The 21931-nt window shown below is 43.3% G+C and overlaps 7 protein-coding genes across 7 annotated transcripts; 4 read left to right on the forward strand and 3 right to left on the reverse strand.

Moving 5' to 3' along the window:
* Positions 1 to 593: 593 nt before the first annotated feature.
* Positions 594 to 1620, reverse strand: BYT42DRAFT_544673 (uncharacterized protein; the record flags this gene model as incomplete). The annotated part of the gene is made up of 3 exons (XM_051565770.1): positions 594 to 1001; positions 1161 to 1421; positions 1489 to 1620. The coding sequence occupies 3 exons, from the start codon at positions 1618 to 1620 to the stop codon at positions 594 to 596; spliced, it is 801 nt and encodes a 266-aa protein (XP_051425527.1).
* A 2633-nt stretch (positions 1621 to 4253) lies between these two features.
* Positions 4254 to 6504, forward strand: BYT42DRAFT_592885 (IucC family-domain-containing protein; the record flags this gene model as incomplete). Its single annotated transcript, XM_051570655.1, has 5 exons — positions 4254 to 4839; positions 4905 to 4999; positions 5085 to 6047; positions 6125 to 6343; positions 6439 to 6504. The coding sequence occupies 5 exons, from the start codon at positions 4254 to 4256 to the stop codon at positions 6502 to 6504; spliced, it is 1929 nt and encodes a 642-aa protein (XP_051425528.1).
* A 629-nt stretch (positions 6505 to 7133) lies between these two features.
* Positions 7134 to 9390, forward strand: BYT42DRAFT_563827 (alcohol dehydrogenase). Its single transcript, XM_051567645.1, has 7 exons — positions 7134 to 7489; positions 7578 to 7641; positions 7741 to 8041; positions 8110 to 8293; positions 8375 to 8705; positions 8803 to 8809; positions 8887 to 9390. The coding sequence occupies exons 1-7, from the start codon at positions 7257 to 7259 to the stop codon at positions 9219 to 9221; spliced, it is 1455 nt and encodes a 484-aa protein (XP_051425529.1). The 5' UTR covers positions 7134 to 7256; the 3' UTR covers positions 9222 to 9390.
* Positions 9391 to 10071: 681 nt separating this feature from the next.
* Positions 10072 to 14011, forward strand: BYT42DRAFT_597874 (sulfate transporter family-domain-containing protein; the record flags this gene model as incomplete). The annotated part of the gene is made up of 8 exons (XM_051570955.1): positions 10072 to 10079; positions 11057 to 11201; positions 11298 to 11404; positions 11504 to 11574; positions 11668 to 11829; positions 11927 to 12500; positions 12572 to 13564; positions 13727 to 14011. The coding sequence occupies 8 exons, from the start codon at positions 10072 to 10074 to the stop codon at positions 13878 to 13880; spliced, it is 2214 nt and encodes a 737-aa protein (XP_051425530.1). The 3' UTR covers positions 13881 to 14011.
* Positions 14012 to 14385: 374 nt separating this feature from the next.
* Positions 14386 to 15433, forward strand: BYT42DRAFT_563837 (uncharacterized protein). Its single transcript, XM_051567646.1, has 3 exons — positions 14386 to 14506; positions 14574 to 14686; positions 14777 to 15433. The coding sequence occupies exons 1-3, from the start codon at positions 14440 to 14442 to the stop codon at positions 15026 to 15028; spliced, it is 432 nt and encodes a 143-aa protein (XP_051425531.1). The 5' UTR covers positions 14386 to 14439; the 3' UTR covers positions 15029 to 15433.
* A 1134-nt stretch (positions 15434 to 16567) lies between these two features.
* On the reverse strand, positions 16568 to 16872 carry BYT42DRAFT_612515 (uncharacterized protein; the record flags this gene model as incomplete). The annotated part of the gene is made up of 2 exons (XM_051571639.1): positions 16568 to 16662; positions 16722 to 16872. 2 exons carry the CDS (start codon positions 16870 to 16872, stop codon positions 16568 to 16570), a joined length of 246 nt encoding a protein of 81 aa, XP_051425532.1.
* A 3042-nt stretch (positions 16873 to 19914) lies between these two features.
* BYT42DRAFT_563838 (aspartic peptidase domain-containing protein) lies at positions 19915 to 21730 on the reverse strand. The gene is made up of 6 exons (XM_051567647.1): positions 21609 to 21730; positions 21348 to 21537; positions 21051 to 21269; positions 20342 to 20955; positions 20245 to 20282; positions 19915 to 20164 (listed from the first exon to the last, which is right to left on the reverse strand). Exons 1-6 carry the CDS (start codon positions 21677 to 21679, stop codon positions 20085 to 20087), a joined length of 1212 nt encoding a protein of 403 aa, XP_051425533.1. The 5' UTR covers positions 21680 to 21730; the 3' UTR covers positions 19915 to 20084.
* Positions 21731 to 21931: the final 201 nt, after the last annotated feature.

The following is a 21931-nucleotide window of genomic DNA, read 5'->3' on the forward strand; positions in this document are numbered from 1 at the left end:
CACTCGAATTTGCTTTGATGCAGTTGGCATGGTTTCAAATATCGTAACATGCCTTTACTGGTCAAATGACCACTTTGCTTTCAACCGATATAGCTTTTGAAAGGCACAAAGGGTGATACTGAAGAAGCGAGCAGAAAACATACATTCATACACAGTTACTTTATTTGTATTTTGCAGGGCGAAACAATTATTTTTTTTCCTGAGATAAACGCAAGTACAAATTTTCATCCATCATATGCCAAAAGCGGCTATTTGCGTAAACATATTCCAGTGTTGAACATGACACAACCACGTTGAAAATTGGAACAACCATAGATACGAGCGAGCATTAGATGAATGCTTTAAATGGCTCAGACACCCTGCTATCGAGCAACGCAGAGGCAATTTCCCACATAATGAATGCATGATTTGTCTCATAGTTATCGTCACAGCAACAGGCACTCAGCTTTGTTACTCTATGGTTTACACAATAATGAATAGTCAAAGAAAGATATCAGACAGGATGCAAAAAATTTATGAATGGGATGAATGAAGGGACTTTTTGGCAAAAAATGAAGTGGTAGTTCCAAGCGCAGTATAAAAATAGGCAGATATTACAGTTCTCTTACAGGTCGAACACCCTGTTCTTCGTTATCTTTCTCGGTATCGGTATCTTTTCGCTTTGTCCATTCGCCATAAATCCAGACCAGATCATCCCAAGCAAACGTGTCTAACCCTACTTGTTTCAGATCCTCGGTTCCGGTGGCATTGTGCATCCAAGCAATGAATTTCGTGAGATCTCCACCCTGTTTCTCAATATGATCGTACTCCTCCTGCAACTGCTGTTTTTCCTTCTCATGCCGTTGGCGTACAATGTCAATGGATGTCTTCCATCGCGTGGAAGTCATGATATACAACGCCCGAGTTATGGCCAGATGAGCTACGTGACAACGCATGGGGTTCGCTTGACCCATCATGATAGCAGCTATTTGACGCCATACCCGATAATCAAGCTTCCGTGTCTGATCATATTCAATCAGAGCCGATAACGCATCCCTGTCTCGTCCACATAATGGATAGAATCGTCCTTTCAGTAACAAAGTGCCCAGTTCCATCGTAGGCTATCCGTTTCTCAGGTCAGCAATGACGGTGTCAGTTGGCTAATAAAAGCAGGGACTCACTTGTTTGCGATCCAGCATTTGTTCCAGTATATCGTAACGACCCAGTTTTGCCGCACAGTGAGCGACGATCTCGGACATTTCTCTCGTATTGCTGACTTTGCATTCCTTGCTGGATTCAGCCACTCGAATGTAAAGCAATCCCGTATCGAGCGCTCGATCGTAGCGTTTATGAAGATAATCGTATTCCACCGCATTCTTTAATTGATTGGGACCATGTCGATCGAGCATCACCTCCTCATGGTTCCTTTTTGTGTAGAACCACTATTGTTTCGATCGGGTTAAATGATGACATTGACGGTGAGGAATGAAAAAAAAAAAAGTAACTAACCCCTTCTGTGTCTTGCTTTGCAACATAATCAATCTTTTCAGGCAGCACTTCCTTTTTAGCGGCTTTTTCGTCGCTGCTGACGAATATATCATCGTCAAACTCGAAGCTTAATATGGCATCGCTTTCGGTCATGGTGGTTCAGACGAAAACTATGAAAAAAAAAAAATTGATGTCTCTTTGCTTCTGTGGCACTTAGCACGAGAAAAATTTTCATTCTGATTGGTTGTGTGAAAAAGGCTTTTAATTTTTTTGATGCTGACCTTTTTCTGCATTTGGCATTTGGACATTTATCTCTCTCAGAGTGGTCATAGGATTCATCCATTCATGGGTTTTAAAAATTGTTCAACATCATCTACGTATAGTAATTGAGTACATAATAGGTATGCTCAAGGCTACTCTTAATGTATAAACTCCCCTAGTTCAGCGGCCATAGGCTCCAGATACCAGACCCTTGTCGTTTGACGAATGCTGTAGCCCTATTATGGGTCACATTCCCCAGTTAAACGGGCATTGAATAAAGAAAACTAGGGTGCTATAGATAATTCATTGGATTGAAATACCCCACTTTTTCAAAAGCATATAGACACAAAAAGTTTGAATAGTTCGTTGTTCCCAGATGAATCCGTAGACATAACGGGAAACATATGCATCTTTCTTTTTGCATGCCTATTGCTTATCAGATGCTCTATGAAACGCTTTTTTTTGCTACTCTTATGCAAACATTCATCTCATAGCTTGCATGCATTGTTGACAGAATGCGCATACATAAATAAGGTAGGCGGGAATGATTACATCTTATCAAGGCATGTGTCTTCTTCGTTTGTGTGCAAATGCGTGGGAGGAGAGGGATCTTTTATGCCCACAAATACACTTTATCTACGCATACAATTAATACTTAAGTGGAAAGATTCTCTGTATAAGGATAGTAAGACAGTTACTTAGCTGCCGTGTATCCGGATGGAGGATATGGTGAGATTGCGCGTACCTGATCCGGAATGCGGTTGGGGGAGGGGGGGATTTAACTGATTCTCAGGGCTCCATACAAGCTATCAGATCATTTGGGCTTTTATGCCCGACTGTTGTACACTGAAGCTGATGATTATCTGTTGGAAACACAGAAAGTCTGGGAAACCGGTATCGATCGTATTCTTTGCTCGTACCACGGGACGCGTCATCCGAAATCGGCGAAAATGGCGCTCTTTGGCTCCTAGGGTTACTTTTGCCTTGATTTTCTATTGATTTTAAAAATCGGTGAATGCGCCTAAGTTTTTTGACTGCAAAACAAATAGATTTTAGTTATTGTCAGGAATAACGGAAGTTAGCACATGCATCGCAAGTTACAGTTAAGAAGAGGTAAGGTTACATCGCGCCCCCGTCTGAGCTTGGAACACCATCGATCAGATAAGAAAAAAAAAACGATCTTCGCTTGTTTACTGATTTAGACCGCCGGTACGGCAAATAGGAACGTGGATTAAGCATTTTATACCGCAAATAAAACCGTTTAGAGTAAAAAACCATAAAAAGATCATCCACCCATGAGGATATAGATGGGAAATGGCTGGTCGGTTTTAGGAAAACCGTGTAAGAAATTTTTTTCATTTCCGTGCCACCTATGCAGCGATCTAATGGCTATGTTTCCAGTTCAGCCGTTGAATGCCCGCTTATATGATGTCAGATAATGAAAACCTGCGAATCGTGTTTATGCGTGCAAGTAAAAGTCATGCATGTGAAAGTATTCTAATATTTCAACCGTCGATGGTTCTTTTTTATTTCGTTTGCAATTCAATGTGTGAGTGGGTTATGGAGAGGAACAACATGCATCAAGCGTATGGACCCGGATAAAAATGATACCAAATAAAGTTCTTTTTTTTTAGGCTTATGTACAGTAAAAAAAAAAAAAAAATAATAAAACTTTTCCAGTTCAAATAGCGTGATGATCGCGAGAGAAATAAGTGTGGACCACATGAGTCATTGTATTACGGTTGCTTTATCAGATTACGCAGGGGATATCTGAAAACGATCGGCTATACAAATGTGCATAGATAGTGCATGTTGGTTCGACACACCGTGGCACGGGTAACTATTGCACTCCGTAGCCATGATCGTTACACGTATGCATAGCCATTTTGGAAAGTCAAGAATCAAGGGAAAAACTGCAGAGCCGAAGATGGATGTGGATCTTTTTTTTTGGACCGGGAACCTTGAGTTCTTTGCAACAAAGAATCGGATTTTGTTACCGTGACCACTGCATCACTGATCCGTGAGTATAACGGTGGCGGTTTGTCGACCTATTTTATCTATCTAAGGGATGTATTTTTATTACAAATTTAGGAAATGGTGGTGTAGGCACGGAACAAAAAGGTTTTAGTGCCAAGACGGGATCGCCCGTGGCGCGATAAGTTCATTTACACTAAATAGATCGGAAACTACTGAGGCTAGGATTAGCGTATGGCGGCCATGGAAAATGGTCATCTCACTAATGGGAGAACAAAAACGAATAACAAAAAAGCAAGGTATCATTTTCAAGTGTAACCTTGTAAACTTAATTAAATGAAAGTGTATAAAAAAAAATCTGATAAAACTAAACAGTTTGATAATCAGATTTTTTTTTTCGCTCGTAAGTATAAGACGACGGTTGACTGCGGTTTCGATTATCTGCTCTTCAATTTTTTTCCGCTTTTTCTTTTTCTATTTACTTCTTCTCGTTTGGCTTTTGACCCTCTTATCCTTTTTTTTCTTTTTCTTTCCTCTTCTTATCACGCACCATGCCCGCTCCGTCTTCTACAGCCAAGAATGCTCACTATGCCAAGTTTGCTACTACTTCGCGTCTTATCGCTTCTCTGACCACGGAAGCATTGGTGGGAGCTTTCTATGTACCGGCAAAATCCTCTATGTCTGAAGTGACGGGTCTCTGTATGTTATTGCGAAGCACATGTGATCCGAAAGTCTGCCCGTCATCTGTCGAATTGTCGGATATTTTGGCTCTGGTTCCCTTGAAAGGCGTTCCCATTCTTGCCGCTGATAAGAAACAGTTTGCTTCACTGAACGGTATCACATGCCCGAGAATCGAACTTGTGGATGGCTGGGATATGCTTCCTCACATTTACAGTATCTTGGAAACCGATGATGCCAACGAGACGTCGGTGTTGCCCCCGCTACCGGAAGCTCAGCTTGTCCGTGCCGCCACCCAGGAAACTCTTTCCCTTGTCTGTCGTGGTGTAAAACTCCACCAATTGCGGGATGGCTTCGATGCAGTGCAGCTGTGGAACCAATTCGCGGCTGATTATGGAGTCAACCACAAACTGAGTGAGCAAATTGCGCAAGAATTGGGAAGCTCCATGTTGCATCAAGGTAAGACCAAATCCGAATCTTGATCATTTCCCATGGTCCAAACTCATATATCGATTGCGATGTAGCACACACGTATGACCATCCCAAACCGTTGCCTACCCTTGCTTCGTCTACCATCCACTGGGAACAAGTCATTCTCGAAGGCCATGCCACGCATCCCGTAAGTACCAATCCACCCTCCGTTTCGATTGTCATTACACAATGGAGCCCTAAACAGGAAACTAACATTCCCTGTTGTACTACAGATGCACAAAGCCCGCAAAAGCTTCCCTCCCATGCCGCCTTTGAATCCTGAGCATGTGAATTTGGAGCAACCCAAGTTGCGTTTGGTGGCCGTGCCGCGAACTTCCATGAAAGTGCGTGGTGATTTTGACGCCTTATCTGCGCCTTTGGTTGACATCATGTTGGGCAAGGGAAATGATCAAGTCACAGGTCAACTCCGTCGCCAGTACGCCGATCATGTCCTTATTCCCATCCACGAATTGCAAGTGCCCAATATTCAACAAAAATTCCCTGACGCCGTCGTGCTATCGTCTCAGCACGAAGTACCCGTGTACAGCTTGACTTCCATTCGATCGGTGGCCGAGCCGGATATTCTCCCCGGTCTGAGTGTCAAATTGTGTTTAGGTATCAAGGTATCTTCCGCGCTTCGCACTATTACTCCGTTCACTACCCATTTTGGCCCTGGTTTCTCCCGTGACGTGGTCCCCAAGTTGAACTATAACCACAAGGTGTTGACGGTGGAACGTGAACTGGCCAGTGCGTGCTATGTTCACGAGGATTTTGATGTCGCCAAGCATTGCAGCTGCGTGCTCCGTGAAGCAGTGGAGTATGCCAAGGATAACAACGACACCATTGTGCCTTGTGCTGCTTTGGTCGAGAAGATCCAAAAGCCCGATACCGATGAAACCTTGGTTACCCATGTGTGGGGCTTGGACACCGAAGAGAAACGCATTGCTTTCTTGGACCGCTACATTAAGATTGCTCTTGAAGCGTTTTTACCCCCTGCATTGAACAATGGTGTCGCCTTTGAGGCCCACGGTCAGAACACGCTGGCGCGATTTGACCGTGAAACGGGTGAGCTCAAGGGCTTTGTGATTCGTGACTTTGGGGGTATCAAGGTCCACCGAGAAACTTTGAGAAAAACCACAGGCACTGATATCGATGTCATTCCGGACAGCTGCGTTGTTGCAGAAACCTTGGAAGAGGTAAATTGAACGAAGCTCACAAGATTGGATTGCTTTTTTATTTCCCAGACACTTACCTAAGCCTTTTCTTTATCCAGGTGTATAAACTGATTTATCATACCCTGATTCATTCCCAACTTCAACGTCTTATTCGTGTATTGGATTTGCATTACAACGGTAAAGGATGGGAGCTCTTGAGAACCCATATGGCGGCAATGGTGCCCAAGGATCACCCCATGTGGGCCGTGTTTATGGACAGCACAAAGGTACCCGGCAAGTGTATGGTTCGAATGAAGATTGAAGAACTTTACCGTGACGTAAGTAACCATTCACACACCATCAGCGGGGAAAAAGAAGAACGACAAGTATCAATGGCCGATTATTAATGCCCTATTTTTTTCATCCCTTCTAGTACATTTATAGCCCAGTGCCAAATGTCATTCATTACCGACCTCAGTCAGTGGAGGATTTTGCGTAAACAAAGCACTGCCATCGAATTCGCTGAACATGATTACTTCCTATCCCCCGACATTACACTATCATTTCTTTTTATTTTTACTTCTTAGACACATTGGATTTTTTTGTCTAGTCATATTTTCCATTCTGTATTTGTTTCCATATGCTCACTTCCATATCTCTTACACAGTCAATAAATGACTCCTTATAAATACTACATTGAGTTTCTCTATATAAGAAGGGAAAACAAAATAAAACATGGTGTCAATAACATTGTCAATAACCATGGTCCAAATAGGTAAGCTCTAGCTGCATATGGAAATAGGCCCACTGTCACAGTGGAAACCGAAAAAAGAAGGGTGGGGCGGAACTTTTATTTGGCACATGAATTGGATTGTCAAGGCGAAACCGTATTGGCGCGTTGATAGATGAGCTTAAAAGTAGGCAATGCAATTCCCACACCAAAAATAGAGGAGAATGGAAGATCGGTGAATGGCCGTTGCAGTCAAGGCACGGAAACCGAACTTGAGGGTTTTCGTCTCTTTGGACGCATGACAAAGTCAGGTGACCGTGGAGAAATTGTTCGGTTTAAGGTTCAATCTTGAGCTACAGTGCCTTGATGAAGTGGAAAGGGGATTTCGACACGGTGAGAAAATAAAAATAAGAAAGGAATATACGCCTTTTCTTCTCTTCTTCTTTTGTTTTTGTGTTTTTTGTTGTTGTTCTTTGTTTCATTCTTTTTCATTGTCAAGAAAAATATTCTAGTAATCGATCATGGCTGCTGCTGCATCTCGTTCTCGGGTGGTTGGACTTTTGAAACTTCTTCAGTCGAGTTCCAATAGCTGTCCTTGCCACTCTCATGCTCACTCGCATTCGCACGGAGCTACAGGCGCCTCCTTTTCCAACTTGTTGAGATACGGTCGTCAATATGCCAGTGCTCAGGAGAGCACCGATTATGCCTTTGAAATGGCCGCCAGTAACATTCGCTTTGGTCCCAATGTGACAAGGTAAGCTTTTCATGTCCTTTCTCTTTTATCTCGGCTTCGTTTCCGCTCTGAAACTTCTCCGGTCTCACTGTTACCGTTCAATCCTCAGTGAAATTGGTATGGATTTGAATAACATCCAGGCAAAGAAGGTCGCCGTATACACAGATGCTACGGTAAGTTTTTCTTTTTCGTCCATGCTGCTCGAGAAACCCGAGGAGAGAAAAGAAAGTGCGCCATGTCCTTACTGACATTGTCGCCATGCTGTCTTACAGATTAGTAAGCTTCATCCCCTGAAAGCGGTTATTGAATCATTGGACAAGCACAAAGTCAACTATGTCGTGTATGACACCGTGCGTGTGGAACCTACCGACACCAGTTTCAAGCAAGCCATTGAGTTTGCTCGTCAACATGCGCCCGATGCGTTTGTTGCTGTGGGCGGCGGCTCCGTCATCGATACCACCAAAGCTGCTAGCTTGTACAGCTCACATCCCGAAGCTGATTTCCTCGACTTTGTCAATGCGCCCATCGGCAGAGGCTTGCCTATTCGTAAGAAGCTGCCTCCGTTGATCGCAGGTAAGCTTCCGACTGGTTTTTTTTCTTCAGACTAATTGTCAAAGATGGCTAAACTGGGGACTGTGTAGTACCTACCACGGCCGGTACTGGATCCGAAACCACGGGCACGGCCATCTTCGATTATGAGCCTCTGCATACCAAGACAGGTATTGCTCACCGTGCTTTGAAGCCTTTGCTCGGCATTGTCGATCCAATGAACACACGAAGCATGCCATCTCAGGTTCACGCCTCCAGTGGTTTGGATGTGCTCTGGTAAAGTTGGCAACAAACGCGTTTACAAAAATCGGCTTGTCTATCAACCAAAAACTGACTTGAGTTTTATTTCTAAACTAGCCACGCGCTCGAATCGTACACCGCCTTGCCTTACAATGAACGATCGCCTCGTCCCAAGGATCCTATCGAGCGTCCGGCTTACCAAGGCTCCAACCCCATCAGTGACGTGTGGTCCTTGCATGCTTTGAGAATGGTCGTTCAGTACCTCCCTCGTGCTGTCAAGGATCCTGAGGATTTTGAAGCCCAGAGTCAAATGTTATTGGCCGCCACCTTTGCTGGTATTGGTTTTGGCAATGCAGGCGTCCATTTATGTCACGGTCTAAGCTACCCCATCAGTGGCTTGAACAAGAACTACAAGCATCCCGGTTATGAAGTGGACCATCCCATCATTGTAAGTGAATATTAATTCCGCTAACCAAGCACAAAACAATCCTAATGAGACCGATTCTGTCTTTTTTTTTCTGCTCCTACTTGTCCTGTGTCATCAGCCTCACGGTAAGCCATGTTGGTTTGAGGTGTACTCTAATAGAAAATGACTGACGTATTTTTCTTTATCATCCTTTATATTACAGGTGTATCTGTGGCTTTGACTGCTCCGGCTGTTTTCCGATACACGGCTCATGCTTGTCCTGATCGTCATATTGATGCGGCGGCGGCGTTTGGCGCGGATCCTGCCCACATCAAGTCATCCATGGCCGGTGAAGTACTTTCGGAAAAACTGACTCGTTTCTTCGAGGATCTTGGCGTTCCCAATGGTTTGAGCGCTTTGGGCTACGATTCCTCGTACATCCCCTCGCTGGTCGACGGTGCTCTCCCTCAACATCGTGTCACCAAATTGGCCCCTACCCGTGAACCAGCACGTGAACAGTTGGCCTCCATTTTCGAAAACGCTATGAAGAACTACTAAAACATTACTGTTTCTGTCATTAAAAACAAGTTGAAGCTGATAATGAATGGAACAAAACAAAACAAAAATCAATTAATTTACACATTTGTCTACACACTCATTGGCGCGTAGTTAGGATGTTCATGGATGATATTAACAATTTCCAATGGGCAAAAGACACAAATTCGACATTAGTGTGAGACTTGATTCCAGTAATTCCATGGAGAGCTGTAGGCAGTCGTCCAACGCTGTAATATCAAATACTGAATCAAATGAGGGAAGGACATCTCGCTATTGAGACTGAATATGAAGGAATTCAAAGAGACGACTAGTGTAAAAAGACATACGATCAACTGAATAAGTAGCAGTAATGCAATGATATTATGGCGGATTCTACAGCAAGAAAACAAAAAGGGGTAGCCATTAGGAAAAAGAATTTATCGGATATGTATTTTGACAGTATTTGAAGCAGCAAAGGAAAGTGGTTTGGAGCCACCGGCTGCTTTTACAAGATTAAACCGAGATCCAGCAAAACGGCAAGGGCCAAGGCGTAATTTACTTGCAGATCATTGGAAATGACAGAATCATTTTGGACCCGAATGATCCATTCACGGTGAATTAACGCAATTATGACGATGATTTACGTTCAATGATCGTATGGATGATCATTCATGTTAAATATCGCAGGTCATCAGATTGGCATATACGCTTGGACCATCTAGACCATTGGATCTCATGGAACGTAAATGTGATAATAACGCGAAGGATAAGAAAACAAGTAGCGGGTAACGACAATAAAGAAGCGATTGCGTAATCGAGCGAAAAGGATACGATCCTAACGTTCTGCAACGGTCTATTGTTTTCCTGCCATATGCCTCTGTACAAGGTACCGATTCATCGAAGATGACCTATTTCGTATGTTTATGACTCCTGCATCACCAGCATTTGTATATTTACAGCCGCATGGCTAGCATGTTCCTGGGATATGCCGTTCCGACAATATCCATCCAGACCATCAAATCACCTGGATCATTCCTTCTTTTCACCCATCCGATTTGGAATCAACGAAACGGACAAAAAACACTAGATACTTATTAAATATACTGAAAAAAAAGGAGACTTATACATAAATATGAAAATCTTCAAAATTGAGCCTTTTTCAGCTTATTGTAGAATACAGAACATTCAGACAAGTATGTCCTGCTTGACCTGGGATGTGGAAGAAAAAGATCTGTACACCAGATATTTTCAGCTGACCTCCCCCAAAGCATCGGCACTTTGTAGTGAGCGGGAGAAACACTGTCCATGAAAATGGCGGTCAAAATGTAAGCATCGACATGATTTTCGGTTGATTCGGATGTACGAGGATAGATTAAGATTTGGACCAGGAACAGTAGAATTAAATGCCTTGGGCTACGGATGCCATGGCATTTGTTTGGCATAGTTTTAAAATGTTTGTAATTACTGTTTCTGTACTGGGAAAGAAGGACATGGTGGTCAAACTGTCATGATGGAGCTGACAGTCGCCATGATATCAGCATCACTGAATCAGATACCGGCATTAGGAGGCCATGCTTCAAAAGGGGAAAACAAGGACAACGCAGGAACGGATCTTTTTAATGTAAGCTGTTGCGTTTTTGCTTCATGGTTTCTTCGCTTCTACGGTTGGAGTATTCGGCTATAAATCCTCACTTTGTATTCAAATACCCAACGACTTTTTTTTTTCTGGCCCTTCCTTTTCCTTTTTTGACTTTTGATTTTTTGCTTATTTTTTGATTTAAAACATCGTTTACTGGTTTGCTTCGTCTCACTCTTTTAGCTATCCTGTTATTCCCGAATAACTTTTTCAGGATGAGGGATGAGCCAATAGTGATTGATTACACCCCTGCGCCGTTCCGCCAACGAAGCAAAGAGATTTTACATCGCTTACCTCAGCATATCCGTGCGTACACGATTAGTATTTTTCCAATATTCCAGTGGATCCACCGATACCATCTTTCTGTACGATCGTAATGATTAACTGCTCTTTCTCTTTCGGCAAAGCATTCAAAAGCGACCTTTTTTTTTCATACGAGCTTGTTTTTTCTTTTTATGTAGTGGCTTGTGCAAGATGTCATTGCTGGCATCACTGTAGGCATTGTCATTGTGCCTCAGAGCATGGCGTATGCCAAAATTGCCAACTTGGACCCACAGTATGGTCTTTAGTAAGTGTTTGAATTGAATCATGGCATCACGCTCCCATTCCTATTTTTATTTTGGCTTTTTGGACCCTATGCCCCATAATATTCACATCATCTGCGTAGTACATCGTTTGTTGGTGCCTCCATTTATTGCTTCTTTGGTACATCCAAAGATATCAGCATTGGACCCATATGTAAATACAGAACTTATTTTTCCTTTTAACCGAAAAAAGGATCGACATGGAGAATTTTTCCCATTTTAATGCGCAGTTTTCTGTTTACTGTAGCCACTGTATCGTTGCTAGTCGGACAATCCATTGCGGCAGTGGCCCAAGTGCATCCGGAAATCGACGGGAATCAAGTCGCGGTGACGTTGAGTCTGTTGGCCGGTATGATCACGATTGCAGTGGGTTTGATCCGCTTAGGTATCTTTGTCGATTTGATTCCAGGTAAGAAGTGCCAATGGAATGGTGCCCTTTTTTTTGGCCCTCGTTTATGCATCAATAATATGCGCTCTGCATGGAATCATAACCGGATTTGGATTAGAACCTGCGATCGCGGGATACATGACAGGTAGCGCCATCACCATTTGCGTATCACAGTGGCCCAAGCTTTTTGGTTTGAGCAGCAAAGTGAGCACGCATAACCCTCCGTACCTTATCGTGGGCTACTTTTTTGCCAACCTAAAATACACACGCTGGGACGCCGCATTTGGTATCGTCAGTCTTTTGGCTCTCTACGGCATCAAGTTCGCATGCACTTATTCCAGTCGACGATTCTCGAAATGTCAAAAGCTCATCTTCTTCTTCAGTATTATGCGCAATGGCCTGGTTGTCCTTGTGGGTACCCTGATTTCCTATCTCATCAATATCGGGCGAAAAACGAGTCCCTTTTCCGTCATTCAAGCGGTCCCGGCCGGATTTGACGCCATGGGCATTCCTAAATTGAACCCTGACATTATTCGTGAAGTTGGTGGCACATTACCGTCCATCGTCATTATTCTCATTCTCGAACACGTCTCGGTGGCCAAATCTTTTGGCAGAATCTATGATTACGCTATCGATCCCAGCCAGGAAACCTTGGCTATCGGATTCAGTAATGTGATTGGTTCATTTTTCGGGTAAGATGGCAAATTGGATCGTCATGCAGCTTACAGCCGAATTTAATCCTATTGGGTGTAATGACGTTTAGGGCATATCCTGCCACGGGTGCTTTCAGTCGAACGGCTATCATGGCCAGATCAGGTGTGAAAACGCCGATTGCAGGCGTCTTTTCTGGGGCAGTAGTGGTACTCGCTTTGTATGCATTGACGCCGGCTTTTTACTACATCCCCGAAGCCGTTCTATCCGCTGTGGTTATTCATGCCGTGTCAGGTCTTGTCTCTGGACCAAAGTATCTGAAAGAACTATGGACCGCCAGTCCAATGGAATTCCTTATCTGGGTGAGCGCCGTTATGGTTACAGTGTTTGTCGACGTGGAAACTGGCATTTACGTTGCCGTGGCATTATCATTTGCTTTACTGTTGTACAAGTTGGCTCGACCGCCGGTGAGAATGCTGGCCAGACTGCCCATCACGTTTTCGCAAGATCCGCCACATCCGAGCGAAAAAAAAGCCAGCATGGACGACATTATGCAAAAGCATTACATCTACGTTGACGAAAATGACGCAAATTTTCCGAAATGGTTGCAACCTTTACCGCCCGGGATCCTTGTCATGCGACCTGGTGACTCGATGTTGTATCCCAATGCGGCTCACATTTCGGAAAAGATGGTTGCAGAGGCGAAAGCAAGGACACGATGCGGTAATCTCGTGGAGATGTCGAAAAAAGATAGCGAGAAGCCATGGAATCATGTCACCAAATCGGACAACGGCAAGGAGTTGGCCAAGGACACTGAACTGCCCATTCTCGAAGCTGTCGTGCTGGATTTTTCGGCGGTGGGCCGTCTGGATTCCACCGGATTGCAAGAACTGGTGACGGTTCGAAATGTGCTGGATCGCTACGCAGGTCACACCGTCGAATGGCATTTTACCAACCTGCAAAGTAAACAAGTCCGATGTAAACTTGTCCAATTTGGGTTCGGATCGCTTCAAGTCACCACACCTTCGGGTTTTGGCGCCATGTCATCCACATCTTCGTCATTATCATCCGATCAAGACCCCGCTGTGCCTCACGGTCATCCACAGTATCAACATATTTCTTTCGAAACATCAAAAGAAAAAATCGCCCATCGACCATTGACTGATCCCGTTACACCAACGCAGGATTTGGAAATAGGCAAGCTGAATGACTTTTCCCACCCCACTGCCCGACCGATGTTCTTGGACTATTCATCTTCTCATTCGAGCCATAAAAATCATGACGTCGATGATCGATCAATCCAGTTGCCACGAGATAGATACCCTTGCTTCCACTGGGACATTGACACGGCCGTGAATTCAATATGCCAACGCTGGAAAGGCGATCCTTCCTTCTCCTTCGCCGACGTGGATGCTGTATAGTTAGCTATAAAAGGACCTTTACCGTGTATTCTTTCTGTTCATTTTTTCTTCTTTTTCCCTTTCTTGTGCTGTAGATTGTAGTAAATAACTGTACGGAGTATGCCATCATTAAAAGAACAACTATTCTTGACATCAATTTTTTTTACCCAGGGTGACGAAATTGGTCTCCTTTCGATACTTGAAGCTCAACGCTTACGAAAGCCTGCATTTCCTTAAACAAGCCGGAATATCACATGTCATTTGCAAAACATGATGGTTGCCTGATATGTGAGATCCAGAAAAAGAAGGTTGAAAAAAGCGGAGATGGGTTTGTTCAATGATAAACGAGCCAGTCAGTGATATGACTGGCAATGGACCATCAGCTTATTCGAGAAAACGATCAATGAGAGTTCCACAAAACCGATTCGAACAAAACAACAGAGAACAAAGCAATAAATGGATGATATATGATAAAGATAAGAATCAAATGGGAGGAACTATAAATATTGAATGTCTCAACATCCTATTGTAACGTAACATAGTACATCCTTTTACGTACCTTCTTTTTCCCTGTCCTTTAATGCATACTTCATATTCACTCCTTACCATTACCCTAGCTATTGCTGCCTGTGCACTAGCGCAGCAATGTGAGCATTCTATAATTAGCGTCAGAGACAATGGAACAATAACTCACCATCCCTGTTTTCATTCTAGCTGCTGTCCCTACTCCGGGACCTATGCTCGATCTTCCGTCTACGGATTATCCCAGCGTCTCCAGTTTCTTCGCCAATGGGGGCGAAGCTAAAATGTCCTCCGTGGCAGCCCAGGTACATTCGTTGTTTTGAGATGCTTCTTACGCAGCCACACAAAATTGTTCAATTGTTTACCTTCAATTTTTTTTTCGGATTTCTCGCCAGATATCCGCGTTTGCGGCCAGCCAACCTGGAGCGGCTGGAAGTTCTTTGATGAGCGAGTTTGCCGAAGCAACCAAAGCACTACAATCAATTTACCAGAATCCACCTGCTGCCACCAACGCACCAACGCCAGCTTCATCCAATTCGCCCGAAAATCCGCAACCTCATTCGGCGGCTCAAACAACGCTAGAATTCAAATATTACACCGTGGCCATCGCCATTCTTTTACTTACCACTGTAGTCATTTTTGCCTAATTGTTATCCTTGAACAAGACCGTGTTACCCAATAGTAATATGAGACGATATCTGATCGTGTAACGCACGCTCTACCATGCTGAAAATGGGAAACGAATGGTTATGTGTTACCCTCGAAGAATGTCAGAAGATCATGTGCACCATGGCACAAGAAAATGATTCCAAACTGCTTGGTGTCCTACCTGTCCTATTTGGTAAAAAACAACCACCACAATCTTAGAATTAGAAAAAGGCGATAATTTTTTCGTTACAAGAGGATCTTATTCGTGCAAAGTTGGAAGTAAATTACAAAGTTGGCTCGCTTCATCGGAGTACGCAGGTTGTCAGTGGAACTTCAATAGCATGAACAAAAAGCAGGAATTATAGCGTTTGCCTTCACGAATGAGCGTTACAACGCTAATAAACAGGCAAAAATATCTTCTTTACAGTGTTAAGGTAAAAAAAGAAAATTGTTGTTTTAATATTTTATTAAGCTTGGGCGCATCAAAGCTCAAATTTGTTAGTAAAGCGTGCTCTGTGTTTGTCCACAAAGTCACTTGCGCGCATTTACGCTCACTTTCCTTGGCGTTAGTTTGGATCCAACATGAGTATTCGTTGCTGACGGAATGCAAAACTCAAGTCCACATTTGACCGAAGAATGAACAACCTGATTTGCTTCTTACTCTCTTGCCAAGAAGCCTGCTCTCAACGACCAACAGAAGACCAACGCTCTGTGAGCCGATGTTCGGATCTTCTGAGTCCAAGTGCAACCCAAGGTCCTACTGGACAAATTTGCACAACAGCAATATAAGTCCTATTATTTACTGTACACAGCAGTAATTTTGTCGCAAAAAATGCATATGGCAAAGCGATCTGCTCGTGTTGACTGAACAAAATTTACTCTTGCATCCCTTTCTCCCATTGTCCATTGGTTTCATTCCCGATATTTCTGCAAAACACCGCCTGTCGCATCTGCTGCGAAAATATTTAAGATGAAGTCCCCGATGACTCCCATTGAGTTATGCTTGTCGCAACGGCATACATAAGGTGAGCAATAAATTTAAGCTGTCTAATGATTGCTTCAGTCTTGTTTCGCTAACTGGGGTGGCCGTCCGTTCAGGACCACCCGCGTGCATCTATTGCCGGAGCGAATGCATGGACATGCCAGCTGTGGGGTTTCCATCAGGAATCAATGAATATTTTTTCTCCACAATGCGTACTCCTTCGATTTATCTTATCGTTTAGGTTCTTCGCCGAGGAGCCAAAATTAGGCTTCTCAATGATAGAGCAGCTGATATTTTTTCAGAATACTGTTCAGTACAATAAATCTAAGATCATCTTATAATTGCCAGGCTGTACAGTTGTATGAGACATTGGTCAAATTTCTACACACAAACAGTGCCCAATAAACGGAACGGAAAAAACATAAAAGACCATTGCTTTATTCTGATTATCAGGATATTATCCATCCAACAGGAAAAGGAGGAAATTAATGGCACCGCTGAGATGAATTACTCTCTTTGGTTAGGATCTTCATGGTCCAAAACTGCTATTTTTGAATCAGCAGTTGTATAAACAGGCGGGATGGCATCGTCCAACGCTGCAGGGGTCTTGCTTTTCACGAACTTCGTGTTCCCAAATGCCCATAGCATTGGCTAAGTTATTCGAGTCAGCAACTTGTTCTGAAGTCTCATATCATAATGCTATTTGTTACCAAGTTCGGCATCGGTCTTGCAATTCAACAAGTTATCAATACTGCATTCAAGGTTGTTGGAAGGTTTCTCGTTGGCATCCTTGGCAATAGGTCCAGCCATCACAGCGGAAGCAGCAAAAACTACAAAGATAATTGTTGTAAAGGATTTCATGGTAAACTGGTAAAGTTGTTGTTAATCATATCGTGTAAAAGACTTCACTTTTATAGCTATTTGTTGTTAGCATTGTTATCGATCCGTCACAGAATCCGCAAGTTTGATACGTGACCAATTGTGTAATGGAACTCTGATAAACAGCTTCGTGCGAGAAAGTTGGCATGAGACGGTTCTTCCATACGGCATTAAATACGGCAGTTGATATTCAGCGGTGAAATTATGCTTTGGTATAGCATATGCCTACTCTGCAATATGTAGCATGAAATGGTTTCTGAACAAGGCATTTCAATACGGAAATCTACAATGCCTTGATTTGGGCTAACCAAGGTGCAGGCAAAATTATAAACCAGCATGATCTTACAAGCAAGAAGAAGAAATTGTGTGTTTTTGGGGACAGCTGGAAATCATGGCCCGTATACACAATAACTACTTCCGGTTTCATTACATTGTCAAATCGGCACTATCAGCATAGACGCTGGAATTTTCGTTCATTTTTATATTGCTATTCTCCACAAGGAGTTATAAGCTAAGATATGCCTAGCTCATTGCACACACCTTTGTTTTTTTTAATGAATAAAAAATAGAAGTTCGTCGTACAGAAACAACAGCTTTTATTTACTGGCGACAACCGACCAAAAAAAGAAGCAAACTATAGCCTGCAAGTGGAAGGTAATAATTCGGCTATTTCTCTGCCCTTACAGTAATAATTAATGTAATCACAATGAGGCGACAAACGCAGTACATCTTACAGCTATCCACTTCTGCAATGCTCATTATGAGGTTAAATTGTTTTGGTTATTAGCAGCTTAATTTGTACCGAATGTTGTGTTCGCAGAAGGAGGTATCTAGTCGCTTTAACTAGACTAGTCACCGAATAAGCAGAGGGCACCACAAAATCGAAGACTTGTTACAGCGGCATAGACTGCCTGTGGCATAATGGAGCATCTTTGGGTTCTTGGGCGTAGGCTTCGTAATAAACTGGCGATACCTACTGTGGACGAAGAACATTACAACGAACCGATTGTTCGCGTCTTCCGTGTCCACAGAACATATTCACGCAGCAACAATATACGACCCATCGCTTTATGTACGAAGCAGCTAATCTTTAGACAAAGAATTGCGTTCTGATACAGAGGCAAATGCGATCTGTCTGCTGAACGTCTTACTCGAAATCTCCATTGACCTCATTTCCGGTGTTTAAGCAGAACACCGCCTGACACAATTTGCTGCGAAAATATACAACGAGCGAAGCCCAAAACGACTCCGACCGTGCTGCGCTTGTCGCAACAGCATACACAAGATGAGCATTAAAAATCAGAGGAAAGCTATCTAATGGTTGTTTGCTCGCTGGGGAACGGTCCGTCAAGGATCTCGCCTACGTGCATCTATTGCCGTAGCAACTGTATGGACAGGTCACCTGTGGTTCTATCAGAAATCAATCATTATTTTTTTCTCCACATTGCGTACTCCTTCGGTTTATATCATTGGTTACAATGTTCCGTGCGGGGGAGCCAAAACTAGGCGTACCGATGATGGAGCAGCTGATATCCTTCAGAGTGCAGTAAATCAGAGATCACCTAATAATTGCTAGCATGTAGTATTAAGACACTGGGCAACCTTGAATTCACAAACACCACCCAATAAGCGGGACAGAAATAACATAAAAGACTATGGCTTTTACTCTGATTATCGGAATATCATCAATCCAACAGGAAAAAGAAGAAAAGTAATGGCACCACTGAGGCAAATCACTCTTTTTTGGGTTGGCATTTTCATGGTCCAAAACTGACATTTATTCGCAGACTCCTGGACCAAAGATCGGATAGCAAACCTTACCGCAGTCGATTTTGTTTTGACGAACTTCGGCTTGAAATGCCCATAGCATTGGCCAAGTAATGTGAGTCAGCAGATTGCCCTCAAGCCTCATATCATAATGCCCGAAGTTTGGCAGCGGTCTTTCAGTTCGACAAGTTATCGATATTGTATAGGAGGTTGTTGGAAGCTTTCTCGTTGACTTCCTTGGGAATAGGCCCACCCATCACGGCGGAAGCACCAAACACTAGTAAGATCACTGGTGTATTTATTGCAGCTCGTCGTCGTATTGCTGTTGATCTTTATGTTTGCGGTCCATCAACTGATGCACAGGATTTCATGGTAAACTTGAAAAATGTTGTTGGACCATATCATAGTAAAGGGCTTATTTTTATACGATTTTTCTAATATTTTTTATTAGTCATAACCTATCCGTCATAAAACCCGCCAAATTGATGCGTGATCAGTAATGGTTAATGAAACTCTCTTAAACACGCTTAATGCGAGAAACCTGGCCTAAAACGGTTCCTCATGCGGCACGGAATACGGTAGTTTATATTTAGCGGATGCCCAGGCATAACACATGTCTGCTTTGGTTTGGTTTGCTCTGTAGTAGGTGGAATGAAAACATTTCTGAAATCCGGCATTCAATGCGGCAATCTTTTTTGCCGAACAATGCCTTTATAACACAATCATTAATTGCTGTCTGATAATGGATCACGATCCGATAAGAAGCGCAGTTTTTTGAACCATCACAATATCCTGAGCACGGTTCTGACGGTAGCAATCAAGCGAAGGCACCAACCCGCGAAGAAACAAATGAAGATGTCGCGGGGGATCGATCACCCGCGACGGCGAGGAATACATGAACCAAGAAGCAGAAATGGGCCAACGAATTGCTGGAAATATTGTCGCAACAGCATAAGCAGTAACAGGATCAAATGAAATTTTAGTGCGAGATCATGAGAAGGCCGACAGATAAGACCAGCGAAACGTAGCAACATGCACAGGAACCAAGAGAACGAGCCGCAATGCAATTCAGGCTCAGCAGATTGGTTTAATGCAGTAACCATCAACTGTTCCCATCATCTTTGGAAAGGAAAAAAGGTGCCAACATCATTAACCATTCACAGCATAATAATCCATGCATGAAAAGCTGCACTCCTATATTGTTCAGCAGCAATGTTCATGAATAACTGACTTTCCGATTTCTACAGTAGCATATGCTTTTTTTTTTTTTTTTTTTTGATAGTTCGACAAAATATGAGATTTAGTATTTTCAGAGGAAAAAAGGTACATAATCGAAATATACTAAAAAAGACGGAGCAAGTAGATGTGAAGATAATCATAACACAGCCCAAAGAACCATAGGCCGAGACGTTGTTATAGCCATTTTTTTACTTGGCCTTGGCAAGACCGACTCTGTTATTACCAAGATCGTAGACGCTGTAGAACTTGCGAAGGAATACATCGCCAACTAGAAAATATTGATGATGATAAGATGATTATATAAGTATGGTGTGAAAATAAATCCATGAAAGTGTCTGAATCACTTACCAATCCAAAGAGGTCCAGCAGGTTCAGGGATATCCATACTATCATGCAACAAATTAGCAAAAATGCATCTTGTTACCTTGGGGATATTCCAACTTACCCCATGAAACCAGAAATACATTGTTTCTGGACTTCGAGAACATAGTCTTTGCCTTCCAAGCAGAAATCTTTGCCGTTAAAGACAAAACAGAATTCGGGGAGGTTGGGCACCTTGTCACAATCAAGCACGTATTGACCAGCCCAGTTCTTTTCAGCGCCCAATTCTTTGTTGATCAAATCGGCCACAGTGGTAGGAGCGACCAGAAGGGAAGATCCAGTGTCGATTGCCGCGCCAACAGGATCGAGATCGATGTAGTCACCACCAAACTTGATGTCCTCAAGCTGAATTTCCCAGTAACCCTTACGCTTGATAGGAGACCAAGTAATTTCACCCTCGTAATGCGAATCGTCAATACCACCGAACACGAGCTCGCCACCGTTCTCTTCACCACCCTTGGCCACATCGTTTAACCAGAAAGAGAACAAGGGCTCATCAACCAAATCGCGATTCACCATGTGGTAGAAGGGAGGAACCACTTGCTTCACAGAGATAGTGTCGTAACCAAGACCCATGATACCGTCGAAACGAGCCAAAGCAAAAGTGAAGCCGGGCTCCTTCACGGATTCGGCAAAACCTTGACCGTCGATTTTCACACCACCGACACGCAAGGTATCCTGATTTCCCAAAATGGCAACATTAATATCATTCGTCCGTACTTTGAAAAGCATGAACTAGACCGCGCATTCGGTTATTTCCCTCCCGCCCTTACCTCGCTGATAAAGCCTTCCAAAGCACCAGTACCGTACTGAATAGCAAATTCGGTACCATTTTCTTTGAAAGTCTGGGACTGACCACTATCGTAGCGACGGTGCATGAAGCATGCAATAGAAGAACAGTGAGTTGAAGGCACCCATAAGTTGGAGGAACCGGTATCAAAGACGACAGTAAAAGTCTGAGGAGGGGTACCAAGTTCAATTTCACCATAATACTAGTCGAGAAAAAAGGGAAAGAGGAGCTAAGCACAGATGATGGCGAATAAATGGCCCGAGACAATCGTGTCACTTACTTGCGCATTCATGTAGTTGGAAATGGGCACACCATGTTCGACGCTGCCGTCGGCGCCCACTTGGAAAGGCATGACCGAGCTCGACTGGGTGCGTTGGGCACCAAAATACTTTTGGGTCAAGTATTCACCGGTGTGCGCATAACGCTGAAGCTTTTCGGCGGGCGATTCGTTGGTCTTTTTGATAGGTACTCTGGAAATTGACGAAGGGTCAATGAGAAAGTGTTCCAAGACACTCATGGAATATGTGCATTAAGAGCCTACCTCATAAGCGCAGCATCCGAGACAGCTGCATAGAGCGCGACGGCGAGAGTGGATAAAGCAAAGATTTTCATGAGGATTACTGCTTTTCGTAAACACTGCTGAAACGAAAAAGAATAGAAAAGGAAAAAGAAAAACTGCACACGTTTTCTTCTTCGGAAGGACGGAGTTTTATTAGTGATGTCATTGACCAGTCGTGCTGGCCAACATGCGATGATGAAAAAAGATAACAGAAAGGGTGTCGAGACTAACCAATAGAAGCCCCATCGATAATAGGTTAGTCCCTTCTATTCATTGACATACCTCGAGAAAAACACAGTAAAATC

This window comes from Radiomyces spectabilis (assembly GCF_025331425.1).
Source record: "Radiomyces spectabilis strain NRRL 2753 chromosome Unknown BYT42scaffold_4, whole genome shotgun sequence".
Classification (NCBI taxonomy): domain Eukaryota; kingdom Fungi; phylum Mucoromycota; class Mucoromycetes; order Mucorales; family Radiomycetaceae; genus Radiomyces; species Radiomyces spectabilis.